This window comes from Pogoniulus pusillus, chromosome 17 (genome assembly GCF_015220805.1).
Source record: "Pogoniulus pusillus isolate bPogPus1 chromosome 17, bPogPus1.pri, whole genome shotgun sequence".
In the NCBI taxonomy this organism is placed as follows: Eukaryota; Metazoa; Chordata; class Aves; order Piciformes; family Lybiidae; genus Pogoniulus; species Pogoniulus pusillus.
The window spans coordinates 1,742,574-1,759,387 of record NC_087280.1 but is presented as its reverse complement, the minus strand read 5'-3'; the positions used below and the strand labels follow the sequence as shown (position 1 = coordinate 1,759,387).

At 56.8% G+C, this 16,814-nt stretch overlaps 1 protein-coding gene across 2 annotated transcripts in view; it reads right to left on the bottom strand.

Annotated features, from left to right (window-relative positions):
- Positions 1 to 16,814, bottom strand: part of BBS4 (Bardet-Biedl syndrome 4) — a 56,344-nt gene that overhangs the window by 17,559 nt on the left and 21,971 nt on the right. For both annotated transcript variants that reach the window (XM_064157220.1, XM_064157221.1), the window contains exons 3-8: positions 10,827 to 10,906; positions 6,260 to 6,323; positions 4,781 to 4,892; positions 4,019 to 4,091; positions 2,533 to 2,586; positions 1,316 to 1,443 (exon numbers count right to left, since the gene is read on the bottom strand). In XM_064157220.1, coding sequence (XP_064013290.1) covers positions 1,316 to 1,443; positions 2,533 to 2,586; positions 4,019 to 4,091; positions 4,781 to 4,892; positions 6,260 to 6,323; positions 10,827 to 10,906 — 511 coding nt within the window. The remainder of the gene's footprint in view (positions 1 to 1,315; positions 1,444 to 2,532; positions 2,587 to 4,018; positions 4,092 to 4,780; positions 4,893 to 6,259; positions 6,324 to 10,826; positions 10,907 to 16,814) is intronic.

The window sequence follows — 16,814 nt, the reverse complement described above, 5'->3', positions numbered from 1 at the left end:
CTCTGTGCCACGCAGCAGGCTGCTGAGACAGGCTCTGCCCCAGCCTGCCTCCCTGCCCACGCACAGCAGGGCAGAACCAGGCGCAAGGAGTCACCAGGAGTGAGGAAGAAGGGAGGGCAGAGGGGCACTGAGGTGAGAGATAGAAACCTGCTAAGATGCTTAGCAAGGATTATTTACATAATGAACAGTCGAGATCAGCCCAAATGCCTGTCCAGGGCAATCTGCTGCCACACAGCAGCCAAAAGCAGGCCCGGAAGGAAGCAGCCTGTGAACAGAGCCCTGCACAAACTGCAGAGCCTCCAGGGCCTTCCAGCACACCCCTGACGTCCCTTGCTGCTTGCCTCCATCACAAAACCACATGTTAAAAGCAGTGCTGGATCAGGTGCTCAGGAATGCCCCAAACCAGGACAAAGTGGTAGTGAGAAACACTGACAAGGAGGCTGCAGAGCTGCTGAGGGGTCTGGAGCAGCTCTGGGAGGAGCAAAGGCTGAGAGCCCTGGAGCTGAGAGCCTGCAGAAGAGCAGCCCCAGAGGGGAGCTGAGCAGTGCTCAGCAAGAGCTAAAGGGCCTGTGGGGGGTAAGAGGATGGGGCCAGGCTCTTGTCAGTGGTGCCCAGGCACAGCACAAGGGCCAATGGGCACAAACTGGAAGCCAGGAGCTTCCATCAGAACAGGAGGAGGAACTTGTTTGGTGTGAGGGTGCTGGAGCCCTGGAGCAGGCTGCCCAGAGAGGCTGTGGAGTCTCCTGCTCTGGAGAGATTCCAACCCCACCTGGGCATTGTCATCCTGGGCAAGCTGCTGTGGCAGGGAGTTGGACTGGGTCATTCCCAGAGGTGCTTCCAACTGCCAGCATGCTGTGGGGCAGACTCACTGAGCACCACTCCATCTCTAGCCTTCCTCTTCCCCCACATTCAAACACAAACCACTCCAGGTGCAGCCAGTACCTGAGCCCAGCAACAGACTTCTGACAGACAGGGTCAGGGAGACACCCAGGATTAGATCTTCTTGGTAGAGAAGCCTCTGGGATTTATCAAGTCAGCTTTGGGTAGGTTTGCTCCCAGGCATCTGTGTCCATTTGCTTCTCCACTTTTGTTCCCTGGCAGCCCTTCAAAGAGCTACCTTCTTCCCTGACACATTGTCAGCAGGAGGAGGCCTACAGCTGAGAGCAGAGACAGCTGAAGGGCTCCAAAGTGCCAGCTCTGCACAGAGACACTGTAATTATCATTAGGGGTTTCTTAATCACGGCCTCAATTCAGCTCAAATTTCTCCTGGCACAAGATGGGACCTGGGCAGGCAGAAGGAAGGACACATCCTTACTCGACAGCTTTCTTGTAGACTTCAATGGCTTTCTCTGTCTCCCCCTCCAGGAGGTGAATCTTCCCCAGCATCATGTAAGTCAGATCGTGTTTGTTCAGCTCCAGGGCATTGTTGAGCTGGTCCCGTGCCTAAACACACAGCCACAGAGAACAAAGTCAAAGAAAAGAAGTGATTAGAGAGCCTGCAGCCAAGCAGCAGCCCCAGAGCAAGCCCCAGCAGCCAGCAAAGAGCAGAGCCAACCCCTCCCTGGGCTCAGAGCCCTGCCTGCAAAACCCAGCCCAGGGAATGGCTGAACCAAGCCCTGCATGGAGAGCCAAGTCCCGTTAGGGACAGACAAAGGCAGCCTGGCTTCAAGCCAGGCCAAGAGGCAATGACCTCCCAAGCAGGAGAGGAGCACAGGCCTGTTCCTGCCTTTGCACTGGTTTGCTGTGAGGGAGGCTGCAGCTTTGCCAGGGTCAGAGCACACTGCAGCTTGTCCTTCACTGAAGTGCTCACTCCAGCCCTGCCAAGGAGACAGGAGGAGCCAGCCAGCTCCTGCCAGCAGGCACCCAGCCCCTCCAGCAGCACACGCCAGGAGGCTCAGCTCCCTCTCACCTCTGGCCAGCACCATAGCAAAGTCCTTTCTGCCTCTGAACTTACCAGAAGAAGAAATGGGGACAGAGGAGTGGAGCTGTGCACCACAGGGGATTTCTGCCAGCAGCTACTGCAGAGACTCAGCTCCAAAGCTGCACTGGATTGTAGATGTCCTCAGGGACATGGGCATAGATGCACAGAATGGGCTGGCTGGGAGGCACCCTCAAGGTCATGCAGTTCCACCCCTGCCATGGACAGGGACCCCTCCCATAGCCCAGGCTGCTCAAGGCCTCACCTGTATACTCTTTCCCGACTGGCCACACTGCTCCTGGCAATGGCATCCTGGGCTGGCTCAGGAGCAGTGTGGGCAGCAGGACAAGGGAGGTTCTTGTGCCCCTGTGCTCAGCACTGCTCAGGCTACCCCTGGAGTGCTGTGTCCAGTTCTGGGCTCCTCCACTGCAGAGATGTTGAGGTGCTGGAAGGTGCCCAGAGAAGGGCACCCAGAACACAGGCACCGAAGCACAGAAGTGCCCTGCTACCAGTCACTGCCAACCATGATCCCCTCCCAGCTGCCAGAGCCAGGGAAGCTCCTGGGAAGCCTGCTCCCCCATCCCCCAGCTGGCTAAGAGCAGCATGTGCAGTACCTTGTTGAAGTGCTTCAGGTACATGTAGCACACCCCCAGGTTGTGGCTGATCTCCTGTAGGCAAAAAGAACAAAGCACAACCAACCAAAGCAGGGTGAGGTGTGGAGCTGAGAGCCTGCCCCTGACAACAGCCACCACAAACCTCCATCAGGAGACTCAGAAGCACAGAATTGTTTGTCTGGAATTGTTTGGCCACAACAACCCCAAGCAGCACTAGAGGCTGGGGCCAGAGTGGCTGAGAGCAGGCAGGCAGAGAGGGAGCTGGGGGTGCTGGCAGAGAGGAGCTGCAGAGGAGGCAGCAGTGCCCAGGTGGGCAGCAGAGCCAATGGCATCCTGGGCTGGCTCAGGAGCAGTGTGGGCAGCAGGAGAAGGGAGGTTCTTGTGCCCCTGTGCTCAGCACTGCTCAGGCCACCCCTGCAGTGCTGTGTCCAGCTCTGGGCTCCTGCATTGCAGAGAGATGCTGAGGTGCTGGAAGGTGTTTGGAGAAGGGCAGCAAGGCTGGGGAGGGGCCTGGAGCACAGCCCTGTGAGGAGAGGCTGAGGGAGCTGGGGGGGTGCAGCCTGCAGCAGAGGAGGCTCAGGGCAGAGCTGATTGCTGCCTGCAGCTGCCTGCAGGGAGGCTGTAGCCAGCTGGGGTTGGGTTCTGCTGCCAGGCAGCCAGCAGCAGAAGAAGGGGACCCAGGCTGAAGCTGTGGCAGGGCAGGTCTGGGCTGGCTGTGAGGAGGAAGTTGTTGGCAGAGAGAGTGATTGGCACTGGAATGGGCTGCCCAGGGAGGTGGTGGAGTGGCTGTGGCTGGAGGTGTTGCAGCCAAGCCTGGCTGGGGCACTTAGTGCCATGGTCTGGTTGGTTGGGCAGGGCTGGGTGCTAGGTTGGGCTGGCTGAGCTTGGAGCTCTCTTCAAACCTGCCTGATTCTGTGATTAGAAGGTGTTAGGTGATAGGTTGGGTTCAGTGAGCTTGAAGCTCTCTTCCAACCTGATTAATTCCATGAGTCTGTGATTCTGTGACCTTAGAGCAGCCCTCCAGTAGCTGAAGAGCCTCCAGGAGAGCTGGGAGGGACTTTGGACAAGGGCTGGCAGTGCCAGGCTGAGGGACAATGGCTTTGAGCTGGGAGAGGGGAGAGTGAGAGCAGAGATGAGGAAACATTTCAGTGAGGGTGGTGAGCCACTGGCACAGGTTGCCCAGGGAGGCTCTGGCTGCCCCCTGCCTGGGGGTGTTCAAGGCCAGGCTGGATGAGGCCTTGAGCAGCCTGGACTGGTGGGAGGTGTCTCTGCCCACGGCAGAGGGGTTGGGACTGGATGATTCTGAAGGTCCCTTCCAACCCCAACCCTTCTATGCTTCCATGCCTCACTTCTGAGCTCCATACCAGAGGCTGCTTTGGAGCCTGCCAATGCCTCCCAGCCACTTGTGAGCTGCTCAGGCTGCAGGCAGCAGGAGCTCAACACGTTCAAAAAGCCAGGCCAGGCTGCAGCTCCCCTCAACACTTACCCAGTCCTTCTCATCCAGCTTGGCTGCTTCATTGTACACTTCAATGGCTGCCTTGTGCTTCCCCAAAAGAAACCTGCAAAAGCATTGCCAGGTTGATTTTGGCTCTGCTCTGCAGCCAGCACCTCCTCTGCCACTGAGAAATGCTGCTGCTGCTGCTTGCTAGCCCTGCAGAGGGCTGCCCTGAGAACTTCCAGTCTCAGCAGTCTCCCTTCCAGGCTCCCTTCCATGCCTGGAGGTGTTTAAGAGGAAGCTGGATGAGGCACTTGGTGCCATGGGTTAGTTAATTAGAAGGGTGAGGTGACAGGTTGGACTCAGTGATCCTAGAGGTCTTTTCCAACATGGTTCATTCTGTGTGATTCCTCTCTCTGTGTGTTGCTGAGCCTCTCCCTGACCTAACTGGAGATGCAAGGAATGAATTCCCAGGGCTTTATCCCAAAGGAAAAGACAGATGATCCACCAGAGGCAAAAAGGGGTCTGTAGGGCACAGCTCAAGCCAGCACCATGAGCTCTGCACCTCAAACCCAGTGTGTGACCTCTGACTGAAAGCACAAAGCACAGGAAGCAGAGCAGCAGCCAGGCAGATAACAGAGCTTTGGCTCCCAAGGCTTGCCTGCAGCTCTGGAAGCCAACTCCAGTGCTGGTAAGGAGTGAGCACGTTTGGAATTAAGCAGCCTGGGATTTCACACACAGGCTGGGGGAAAGAAACAAACCAGGGAAGGTCCTGGGGGGCAGATCAAAGAGAAAGAGTGAACCAGCACTCACAGGGACCGTGCCACCTGCTTGAGGTTGTCAGAGCTCCGAGGGTTCAGGATGGAACACGTCTGGAAAAGCTCAAGAGACTCCTGAATCTTCCCCTCCAAGCGGAATATCAACCCTGCAAGGCAAGAGAGAGCAGCAAAATCAGTGCAGGAGCAGTGTGGGCAGCAGGACCAGGGAGGGTCTTCTGCCCCTGTGCTCAGCACTGCTCAGGCCACCCCTGCAGTGCTGTGTCCAGCTCTGGGCTCCTCCACTGCAGAGAGATGCTGAGGTGCTGGAAGGTGTTTGGAGAATGGCAACAAGGCTGGGGAGGGGCCTGGAGCACAGCCCTGTGAGGAGAGGCTGAGGGAGCTGGGGGGGTGCAGCCTGCAGCAGAGGAGGCTCAGGGCAGAGCTCATTGCTGCCTGCAGCTGCCTGCAGGGAGGCTGTAGCCAGCTGGGGTTGGGCTCTGCTGCCAGGCAGCCAGCAGCAGAAGAAGGGGACCCAGGCTGAAGCTGTGGCAGGGCAGGTCTGGGCTGGCTGTGAGGAGGAAGTTGTTGTCAGAGAGAGTGATTGGCATTGGAATGGGCTGCCCAGGGAGGTGGTGGAGTGGCTGTGGCTGGAGGTGTTGCAGCCAAGCCTGGCTGGGGCACTTAGTGCCATGGTCTGGTTGGTTGGGCAGGGCTGGGTGCTAGGCTGGGCTGGCTGAGCTTGGAGCTCTCTTCCAGCCTGCTTGAGTCTATGACTCTATGACCTGCAAGCCTCTGACAGCAAGCAAGAAGTGGGGGTACAGGCAAGGCATAACAACACCCATCTGGGCCTTCCCCTCAAGCAGAAGCTGAGTGTGAGGGAAGGAGAGCAACACATGTGAAGGACTCCTGCATGCCTGCAAACACAGAATGGGTTTGGTGGGAAGGGACCTGAGAGACCATCCAGTGCCACCCACCTGCCATGGGCAGGACACCTCCCACCAGCCCAGGTAGCTCAAGGCCTTATCCAACCTGGCCTCCAACACCTCCAGGCAGGGGCATACATAATCTCCCTGGGCAGCCTGTGCCAGCCTCTCCCCACTCTCACTCTCACAATTTCTTCCTCATCTCCACTCACTCTCCCTTCTCCCAGCTCAAAGCCACTGTCCCTCAGCCTGGCTCTCCAAGTCTTCCTCAGAAGCTCCTCCCCAGCTCTGCTGGAGCCTGTGCCAGTGTCCAACCACCCTCACCATCTTCCTCATCTTCAGTCTCCACCTCCCCTCTTCCAGCTCAAAGCCCTCCCAGCCTTCCTCAAATGTCCCTTCCCAGTTTTCTTGTGGCCTTCAGCTACTGCAAGGCAGCTCTAAGGTCTCCCTGGAGCCTTCTCTTCTCCAGGCTGAACAGCTCAACTCCCCCAGCCTGTCCCCACAGGGGAGGTTCCTCAGCCCTCTCATTGTCTTTGTGGCCTCCTCTGGACTCACTCCAGCAGCAGGAACTTCAGCAACTCTCAGGCTTTGGGAGGCCTTTTGCCACCTACCTTGAACGTAGACTGCATATTCACACAGCCCCTGAGACTCCTGCAGCTGCTCCTTGATGACAGCCTGAAACGACAGAGGAAACAAGAACAGATACCAAAGGCAACCTCCCTCAGGAGCCTGTTAGCTGCTTCCCTCAGCCCAGCAGCTTTCACAGCCAGGGAACACCATCAGGACATTTAAGAGTCATTAAGGTTGGAAGACCTCCAAGCTCCTCGAGTCCAACTGTTAACCATACTCTTGCCAAGCCTGGAGAAGAGAAGGCTTCAAGGAGACCTTACAGTGGCTGAAGGGGGGTACAGGAAGGCTGGGGAGGGACTATTGGTAAGGTCTATGTGATGACAGGATGAGGAGGGATGGGTTTGAACTGGCAGAGGGGAGACTGGATGTTGGGAAGAAGTTCTTTGCAGTGAGGGAGGTGAGAGACTGGCACAGGTTGAGGGTGGTGAGAGAATGGCACAGGTTGCCCAGGGAGGTTGAGGAGCACAGAATCACCCAATGTGATCAAAGATCACATTGGGTGATTCTGTGCTCCACAACCTCCCTGGAGGTGTTCAGGACCAGGTTGGATGAGGCCTTGAGTGACCTGTTCTAGTGGGAGGTGCTCAGCTGAGTCTAGTCTGGGTGATTTCATAGGAGTGAGGAGGAAGGTAAAACCCAAACCATCCCACCAACACTAGAACAGGCTTGTCCAGGGCAATGATTGAGTCCCCATCCCTGGAGGTGTTTAAAAGACACAGAGATGTGGCACTGAGGGACATGGACTTCAGTGCCAGGTTAAAGCTTGGCCTTGAGGACCTCGGAGGTCTTTTCCAACCTTTATATTCTGTGATTACTGAGAGCATTCACTTGTAAAAAGAAAACTAAAGAGAGGAAGGGAAAGGGAAGGACAAGTCCAGGGTGCTCTTTCCTTGATGATTAGAGGAATCACAGAATCAAGCAGGTTGGAAGAGAGCTCCAAGCTCAGCCAGCGCAACCCAGCACCCAGCCCTGGCCAATCATAGACTCAAGCAGGTTGGAAGAGAGCTCCAAGCTCCTCTAGCCCAACCTAGCACCCAGCCCTGGCCAGTCATAGACTCAAGCAGGTTGGAAGAGAGCTCCAAGCTCAGCCAGCCCAACCTAGCACCCAGCCCTGGCCAGTCATAGGATCAAGCAGGTTGGAAGAGAGCTCCAAGCTCAGCCAGCCCAACCTAGCACCCAGCCCTGCCCAACCAACCAGACCATGGCACTAAGTGCCCCAGCCAGGCTTGGCTGCAACACCTCCAGCCACAGCCACTCCACCACCTCCCTGGGCAGCCCATTCCAGTGCCAATCACTCTCTCTGCCAGGAACTTTCTCCTCACAGCCAGCCCAGACCTGCCCTGCCACAGCTTCAGCCTGGGTCCCCTTCTTCTGTCCCTGGCTGCCTGGCAGCAGAGCCCAACCCCAGCTGGCTACAGCCTCCCTGCAGGCAGCTGCAGGCAGCAATGAGCTCTGCCCTGAGCCTCCTCTGCTGCAGGCTGCACCCCCCCAGCTCCCTCAGCCTCTCCTCACAGGGCTCTGCTCCAGGCCCCTCCCCAGCCTTGCTGCCCTTCTCCAAACACCTTCCAGCACCTCAGCAGCTCTCTGCAATGCAGGAGCCCAGAGCTGGACACAGCACTGCAGGGGTGGCCTGAGCAGTGCTGAGCACAGGGGCACAAGAACCTCCCTTGTCCTGCTGCCCACACTGCTCCTGAGCCAGCCCAGGATGCCATTGGCTCTGCTGCCCACCTGGGCACTGCTGCCTCCTCTGCAGCTCCTCTCTGCCAGCACCCCCAGCTCCCTCTCTGCCTGCCTGCTCTCAGCCACTCTGGCCCCAGCCTGTAGCACTGCTACATTCAGCCCAGACACAACGAAGCCTGTCCTGAAAATGGATGCTGTTGGCTTGCTCCATCTGCATAAAGCTGGTGTCTGGGAGCAGGAGAGGGCAACAGAGAGCTGTCTTTTAGTGAGATCTGCTTCATTCTGTCAGCTCTAAAAAATCCCAGAGCAAAAAGCCTGCAGCTGAGAAATCTGAGCTGCAACCCCAAGTTTTTCCCTCCCAAGTTTCTTTAAGTGGCTGACAGAGTTCAGACACCCTGGCAGGAGCCCAACCAGCCTGAGCCATGCTCATTAATTACAGGCACCTGCTAACCTTACTAACTCCTTCCTCAGGCCCAAGAGAAGCAGGGGAGTTCTGTGGGGAAGAGGCAGGCTGGGGGCAGGGCTGGAGGCGATGCTGCCAGCAGCAAACAAGAGGCTGGCATGCAAAGAGCAGGAGGCCAGCAACAGCCACTGCTCAGCAGGGCCTGGCCCTGCTCTGCCCTTGCTGCTCTCTGCTTCCGTTGTCACAGGAGATATGCAAGCTCTGGAGGGGATGCTGGAGCCTTGCTTTGGAGGAGAGGACAACCAAAGAGCCAGAGCTGGGAATCTCTTGCTCTAACAAGCAGTAAAATATGGCAAAGGCTTGGTGGCACCCGAGGAGCTGCAGCAGTGGCACTGCAAAGGTCAGGATTCATTACTGCCTTCGCTCAGAGACTCAGAGAATGGCTTGGGTTGGAAGGGACCTGAAAGGGACCCAGTCCCAACTCCCTGCCATGGGCAGAGACACCCCCCACTAGCCCAGGTTGCTCAAGGCCTCACTCAGCCTGGCCTTGGACACCTCCAGGGAGGGGGCAGCCACAACCTCTCTGGGCAACCTGTGCCAGTGTCTCACCACCCTCACTCAAGAATTTAATTAAGAGTTAATGAGTTTCCTCCAGCCTGTCACATCCCTAAACACCCCCAGGAGCTCTCCAACAGCCTCAAGCTGTGCCAGGGCAGGTCTGGGCTGGATGTGAGGTGGAAGTTCTTCACAGAGAGAGTGATTGGCACTGGAATGGGCTGCCCAGGGAGGTGGTGGAGTGGCTGTGGCTGGAGGTGTTGCAGCCAAGCCTGGCTGGGGCACTTAGTGCCATGGTCTGCTTGGTTGGGCAGGGCTGGGTGCCAGGCTGGGCTGGCTGAGCTTGGAGCTCTCTTCCAGCCTGCTTGATCCTATGATTCAACAGAGAGAGACAAGTCCTGACCAACCTTAGTGTTAGAGAAGCTACAAAAGTCTCTTCATGTGCTCTTTGCACAGGACAGAACAAGAAAGGCCTGCAGTGAGGAGGGGGGCAACAGTTTGAAATTAGAGAAGAGCAGCTTCAGATTGGATGTTAGGAACAAGTTCTACACCATCAGGGTGCTGGAGCACTGCAACAGCTTGCCCAGGAGGCTGTGGATGTCCCCTGCCTGGAGGTGTTCAAGGCCAGGCTGGATAAGGCCTTGAGCAGGCTGCTTTAGTGGGAGGTGTCCCTGCCTTTGGCAGGGGGTTTGGAACTGGATGGTCTTGGAAGTGCCTTCCAACCCAGCCTGTTCTGTGGTTCCATGATCCTGAAGGCAGCCAAGGGCTGAAGGACATTTAAGCTATTGATTGGTATTTTCTCTTGGTCCCTGATTCCAAGAGAAGCCAGGAATGAAGGTGGTCTGAAAGCTGCTCTGAGAACTACCATTCCCTGACAGTGAAAGACCTCCTACTGCAAAGTCACACAACCACAGAACTGTAATGGTCACAAGGCACCTCCAGAGCTCCTCCAGTCCAACCTCCCTGCCAAGGCAGCTTCACCCAGGGGAGACCTCACAGCAATGCATCCAGGTGGGGCTGGAAAGCCTTCAGAGCAGGAGACTCCACAGCCTCTCTGGGCAGCCTGCTCCAGGCCTCCAGCACCCTCACACCAAAGAAGTTTCTCCTCAGGTTGAGCTGAAACCTTCTCTGCTCCAGTTTGCATCCATTGCTCCTTGGCTCATTGCTGTGCACCACCCATAAGAGCTTGGCCCCCTCCACTTGACCCCCACCCCTCAGCTACTGATAGACACTGAGCAGATCCCTCTCAGCCTGCTCCTCTCCACACTAACCAGCCCCAGGGCTCTCAGGCTCTCTCCATAGCAGAGATGTTCAAATCCCTTCATCTCCCTTGCAGCTCTGTGTTGGACTCTCCAGCAGGTCCCTGTCTCTCTTGAACTGGGGAGCCTGAAACTGGACACAGTGCCCCAGACAAATGAACAGAGTCAGAAGCAAATTTGGGCTCCAACTTGCAGTGGCTGAGCAAAGAGCTGTGAAGGCAGAAGCCATCTCTTCCCCAGCATGGCTGTCCCCATTAGAACCAGAGAATTGAGCACGTTGGAAGAGAGCTCCAAGCTCAGCCAGCCCAACCTAGCACACAATCATAGCATCAAGCAGGCTGGAAGAGAGCTCCAGGCTCAGCCAGCCCAGCCTAGCACCCAATCATAGCATCAAGCAGGCTGGAAGAGAGCTCCAGGCTCAGCCAGCCCAACCTAGCACACAATCATAGCATCAAGCAGGTTGGAAGAGAGCTCCAAGCTCAGCCAGCCCAACCTAGCACCCAGCCCTGGCCCACCATAGAATCAAGCTGCTCCAGGCCTCCTGTACCCTCACACCAAAGTGTCTCCTCACGCTGAGGTGAAACCTTCTCTGCTCCAGTTTGCATCCATTGCTCCTTGGCTGATTGCTGCTGTCCCTGAAGCAGCTCTTACCTTGCACTCCTCGTAGTCCTGGCGAACATAGAGCAGGTAGATGAGCCAGTTCTTCCTCTCTAGGATGGGCACATCTGGTGCTGTAACAGTGAAACAGAACAGGGCATGGCACATCAGGCTGGTGAGCAGAGAAGCTGGGCACAGCAGCAGGCAGATCCTGCAGCCCCTGGTGCAGAAGCACAACACAGCTCCTTCAACAACCATAAGAGCAGTGGCTGCTGCAATTAATCATGGTGGAGATGTGAACAGTGTCTGCTTCTCCTCTACTCCTCATGCTGCTGGACAAGCAGAAACACATCCCCTCAGAAGCCTTGGGGCATCAGCTGCTTCTGGGTGCACTTACTGGAGCAAATAGCTCCAAGCAGTTCTTACTGAGTACCAAACACCTGCACGGAGACTCCTTCTGGGGGAAGGAACTCATCAACTGCTTCAGCAGAAAAATGGAGGAGGCTGCAAAGCTGCTGAGGGGCCTGGAGCAGCTCTGGGAGGAGCAAATCCCTGGAGAGCAGCCCCAGAGGGGAGCTGAGCAGTGCTCAGCAAGAAATAAAGGGCCTGTGGGGTGCAAGAGGATGGGGCCAGGCTCTTGTCAGTGGTGCCCAGGCACAGCACAAGGGCCAGTGGGCACAAACTGGAAGCCAGGAGCTTCCATCAGGACAGGAGGAGGAACTTGTTTGGTGTGAGGGTGCTGGAGCCCTGGAGCAGGCTGCCCAGAGAGGCTGTGGAGTCTCAGTATCACAGTATCATCAGGGTTGGAAGAGACCTCACAGATCATCAAGTCCAACCCTTTACCACAGAGCTCAAGGCTAGACCATGGCACCAAGAGCCACGTCCAACCTTGCCTTGAAGTGCTTCCAACCCCACCTGGGCACTGTGATCCTGGGCAAGCTGCTGTGGGTGCCCCTGCTGTAGCAGAGGGGCTGGACTGGATCATCCCCAGAGGTCCCTTCCAACCCAAGCATGCTGGGATTCTGTGACTTTAATGCTGGTTTGGTGGAATTGCAAGAAGCAGCCTGGAGGGAATGAGTTGGATTCCTGGTTTGGAACTAGGGCAGAAGAACCAAAGGTCTTTAAACTCCATTTCAGCAGGCGAATGAGAAGGAATTGAGCAATACACACAACAGGAGATGGCAGAGATGGCAGCAGGTTGGAGGTGTGAATAATTTAAAGAGGTCAAACTCGGCTCTTTGAACCTGCAAAGGGGCTGTGAAACGTCACAGAAGCGAGCTGCTGCTGAGGAAAACACCTCTGGTGCAGGGGAGGAGGAAGAGTCTGGGCCAGCGCTTCGGCGGCGGGGAGCTGGCAGCAGTAATTGCGGCTAACGAGGGCTGGATGCTGCTCGGTGATGTTCCTGTCGGGGTGAAAAGTTGAACACGCTGCTGTGCATTTCATTAGGCCTCCAAACGCACTGCCTCTGCCCGGGCTCGGTACCCAGGGTAACCATAGCAACTGGCCCAAAAGCTGCGCGTTTGCAAGTCAATATTGTGACAGCAGAGGAGAGGCACAGCAAGGCGAGGAGCTGGCAGGAGCTGGGGCAGCAGCAGGCAGGGATCAGCACCGCAGGCAGCATCCAGCGGGCCTGAGCAGAAGGCAGGATGATGATGATGATGTCTGGCAGCCCCCAGTCGCCTCTGCCAGCCGGTGCCACAGGTCACCACCAGATGCAAGCCAGAAGAGAGCCTGCAGCTGGCAGGAGTGGCTCAGGCTGGGAGCTGCGAGCGCTGCAAAGTGTCATTGGCCTGGAGGAAGGTTGAGCTTCCACCATGCCTCTGCCTGGCAACGAGCACATCCCTCAGGCACACCAGGCTCTGCCACACAGAATCAGAGTCAGGCAGGTTGGAAGAGAGCTCCAAGCTCAGCCAGCCCAACCTAGCACCCAGCCCTGCCCAACCAACCAGACCATGGCACTAAGTGCCCCAGCCAGGCTTGGCTGCAACACCTCCAGCCACGGCCACTCCACCACCTCCCTGGGCAGCCCATTCCAGTGTCCAATGACTCTCTCAGGGAAGAACTTTCTCCTCACCTCCAGCCTAAATCTCCCCTGGCACAGCCTGAGGCTGTGTCCTCTCCTTCTGGTGCTGGCCACCTGAGAGAAGAGAGCAACCTCCTCCTGGCCACAACCTCCCCTCAGGTAGTTGCAGACAGCAATAAGGTCTGCCCTGAGCCTCCTCTTCTCCAGGCTAACCAATCCCAGCTCCCTCAGCCTCTCCTCGTAGGGCTGTGCTCAAGGCCTCTCCCCAGCCTCGTTGCCCTTCTCTGGACACGCTCAAGCATCTCAATGTCCCTCCTAAACTGGGGGGCCCAGAACTGAACACAGCACTCAAGGTGAGGTCTAACCAGTGCAGAGTACAGGGGCAGAATGACCTCCCTGCTCCTGCTGGCCACACCATTCCTGATGCAGGCCAGGATGCCACTGGCTCTCTTGGCCACCTGGGCACACTGCTGGCTCATGTTCAGGCAGGTATCAATCAGCACCCCCAGATCCCTCTCTGTCTGGCTGCTCTCAGCCACTCTGACCCCAGCCTGTATCTCTGCATGGGGTTGTTGTGGCCAAAGTGCAGCACCAGCACTTGGAGCTATTGAAGCCATCCCCTTGGACTCTGCCCATCTGTCCAGGCGGTCAAGGTCCTGCTGCAGAGCCCTTCTGCCCTCCAACCCAGCCACATCTGCCCCCAGCTTGGTGTCATCTGCACACTTGCTGATGCCTGACTCCATGCCCTCATCCAGATCATCAATGAAGATGTTAAAGAGGATGGGGCCCAGCACTGATCCCTGAGGGACACCACTAGTGCCAGCTGCCAGCTGGATGTGGCACCATTCACCACCACTCTCTGGGCTTGTCCCTCCAGCCAGTTCCTAACCCAGCACAGAGTGTTGCCATCCAAGCCATGGGCTGACAGCTTAGCCAGCAGTTTGCTGTGGGGGACAGTGTCAAAGGCCTTGTTGAAGTCCAGACAGAGCACATCCACAGGCTCCCCACAGCCACCAAGCAGTCACCTGATCATAGAAGGAGATCAGGTTAGAAAGGCAGGATCTGCCCTTCCTAAACCCATGCTGGCTGGACCTGAGACCTTTGCCATCCCTCAGGTGCACAGTTATTGCCCCCAAGATAACCTGCTCCATCAGTTTCCCTCCTGTGCAGCTGAGGAAACAGCCTCACTGTGAAGCCAATTCCTCCTCTGCCACCTTCTGCAGGGCTCTCACAGCTCAGCCTGGCTCTGCAGGGCTCGCACTGTGCCCCTGGCACCAGGGCAGCCCTGGTTTTGGGTGGCTCAGCCTGCTCCAGGGCTAGCCCAGGAGAAGACAACTGTCCAAACACTTGGTATCTACAGGCAGAGGAGTTTCTACCTCCCAGCATTCTCTTTTGGCCTCTCTTCCTCGGCATTACAAAAGCCTGCTCTCCTTAAAGCAGGCAGCAGGGACCAAAGGAATGGCTCAGCAGCTGAGCCCAGAGCCAGGCAGCTCCTGTGATTGAATTCCAAAGGGAATGCAGCTGATTGCCCCACTTTGTCAGGGCCACTGATGGACTGCCCAGCCCTCAGCCAGCAGGCTGACTCCTCTCTCTGACAGTGCTGCTCGAAGGAGGGGGTGCTGATTGATACCTGCCTGAACATGAGCCAGCAGTGTGCCCAGGTGGCCAAGAGAGCCAGTGGCATCCTGGCCTGCATCAGCAATGGTGTGGCCAGCAGGAGCAGGGAGGTCATTCTGCCCCTGTACTCTGCACTGGTTAGACCACACCTTGAGTGCTGTGTTCAGTTCTGGGCCCCCCAGTTTAGGAGGGACATTGAGATGCTTGAGTGTGTCCAGAGAAGGGCAACGAGGCTGGGGAGAGGCCTTGAGCACAGCCCTACGAGGAGAGGCTGAGGGAGCTGGGATTGGTTAGCCTGGAGAAGAGGAGGCTCAGGGCAGACCTTATTGCTGTCTGCAACTACCTGAGGGGAGGTTGTGGCCAGGAGGAGGTTGCTCTCTTCTCTCAGGTGGCCAGCACCAGAAGGAGAGGACACAGCCTCAGGCTGTGCCAGGGGAGATTTAGGCTGGAGGTGAGGAGAAAGTTCTTCCCTGAGAGAGTCATTGGACACTGGAATGGGCTGCCCGGGGAGGTGGTGGAGTCGCCGTCCCTGGAGCTGTTCAAGGCAGGACTGGACGTGGCACTTGGTGCCATGGTCTGGCCTTGAGCTCTGTGCTAAAGGGTTGGACTTGATGATCTGTGAGGTCTCTTCCAACCCTGATGACACTATGATGATACTACTATGAAGGAGGCCACTGGAGTGGAAGCGCTGACAGCATGGGAGGGAGCTCACCAGCGCTGGATCTGGGCTGCACCATCCCCACTCCTACCTCCCTTCGTCCTCTCAGAGATCTTCTCAAAGGAAGAAAAGCACCAAAATCAGCTGCTCCCTTCGGTGTAAGCCTCCCTAGGATGTTGTTTTGTGCTTGCATCTTCACGTTGGTAAGGAAGATGAGATTTAACAAGGCCAAGTGCAGGGTTCTGCACTTTGGCCACAACAACCCCAAGCAGCACTAGAGGCTGGGGACTGAGCGGCTGGAGAGCAGTCAGGAGGAAAGGGACCTGGGGGTACTGATAGACAGTAAGCTGAAGATGAGCCAGCAGTGTGCCCAGGTGGCCAAGAGAGCCAATGGCATCCTGGCCTGCATCAGGAGCAGTGTGGCCAGTAGGACAAGGGAGGTTATTCTGCCCCTGTACTCAGCACTGCTCAGGCCACACCTTGAGTGCTGTGTCCAGTTCTGGGCCCCTCAATTCAAGAAAGATGTTGAGGTGCTGGAACATGTCCAGAGAAGGGCAACAAAGCTGGTGAGGGGCCTGGAGCACAAACCCTATGAGGAGAGGTTGAGGGAGCTGGGGGTGTTTAGCCTGGAGAAGAGGAGGCTCAGGAGTGATCTTATTACTGTCTACAACTACCTGAAGGGACATTGTAGCCAGGTGGGGGGTGGCCTCTTCTGCCAGGCAACCAGCAATAGAACAAGGGGACACAGTCTCAAGTTGTGCCAGGGTAGGTCTAGGCTGGATGTTAGGAAGAAGTTCTTCCCAGAGAGAGTGATTGGCATTGGAATGGGCTGCCCAGGGAGGTGGTGGAGGCACCGTCCCTGGGGGTCTTCAAGCAAAGCCTGGATGAGGCACTTAGTGCCATGGTCTGGTTGATTGGTTAGGGCTGGGTGCTAGGTTGGACTGGATGAGCTTGGAGCTCTCTGCCAACCTGCTTGATTCTCTGATTCTATGATTCTAAGAGCTTAGCTGGGAATTAGCAGAGGGGTGGGGGAGGGGAGGTGTGAGATTTAACAGGAGGGTTGCAAATTTGCTGTACAGAGAGAGGAGGGGCAAAAAAAGGGGCCCCAGAAGGCTCCTGTTATGAAGTCACAGAATGGGTTGGGTTGGAAGGGGCCATCAAGATCATCTGGTTGCAACCCCCCTGCCATGGGCAGGGACACCTCCCACCAGCTCAGCTTGCTCGAGGTCTCATCCAACCTGGCCTTCAACACCTCCAGGCAGGGGGATCCACAGCCTCCCTGGGCAGCCTGTGCCAGTCTCTCCCCACCCCTGCTCCAAAGAATTTCTTCCTCCTCTCCACTCTCACTCTCCCCTCTCCCAGCTCAAAGCCATTGCCCCTCAGCCTGGCACTGCCAGCCCTTGTCTGAAGTCCTTCCTCACCTCTCCTGTAGCCCCTTCAGGTACTGGAAGGCTGCTCTAAAGTCTCCCTCAAGCCTTCTCCAGGCTGAACAGCCCCAACTCTCCCAGTCTGTCCCCAGAGGGGAGGTTCTCCATCCCTCTGATCATCTTTGTAGCCTCCTCTGGACCCACTCCACCAGGTCCATGTCCTTGTGCTGAATCTCCCCCAGATTTCACGAGGGAAATGACTGCTGAAGCACCCAGGCTCCCTCTTCAAGAAACTGTGGGGTAGAGAGGCCACTTTCCTGGTGGGCACAGCCAAAGCAAAGTGGATTTCCACACAACTGCAGCCATCAGGTAGTTTC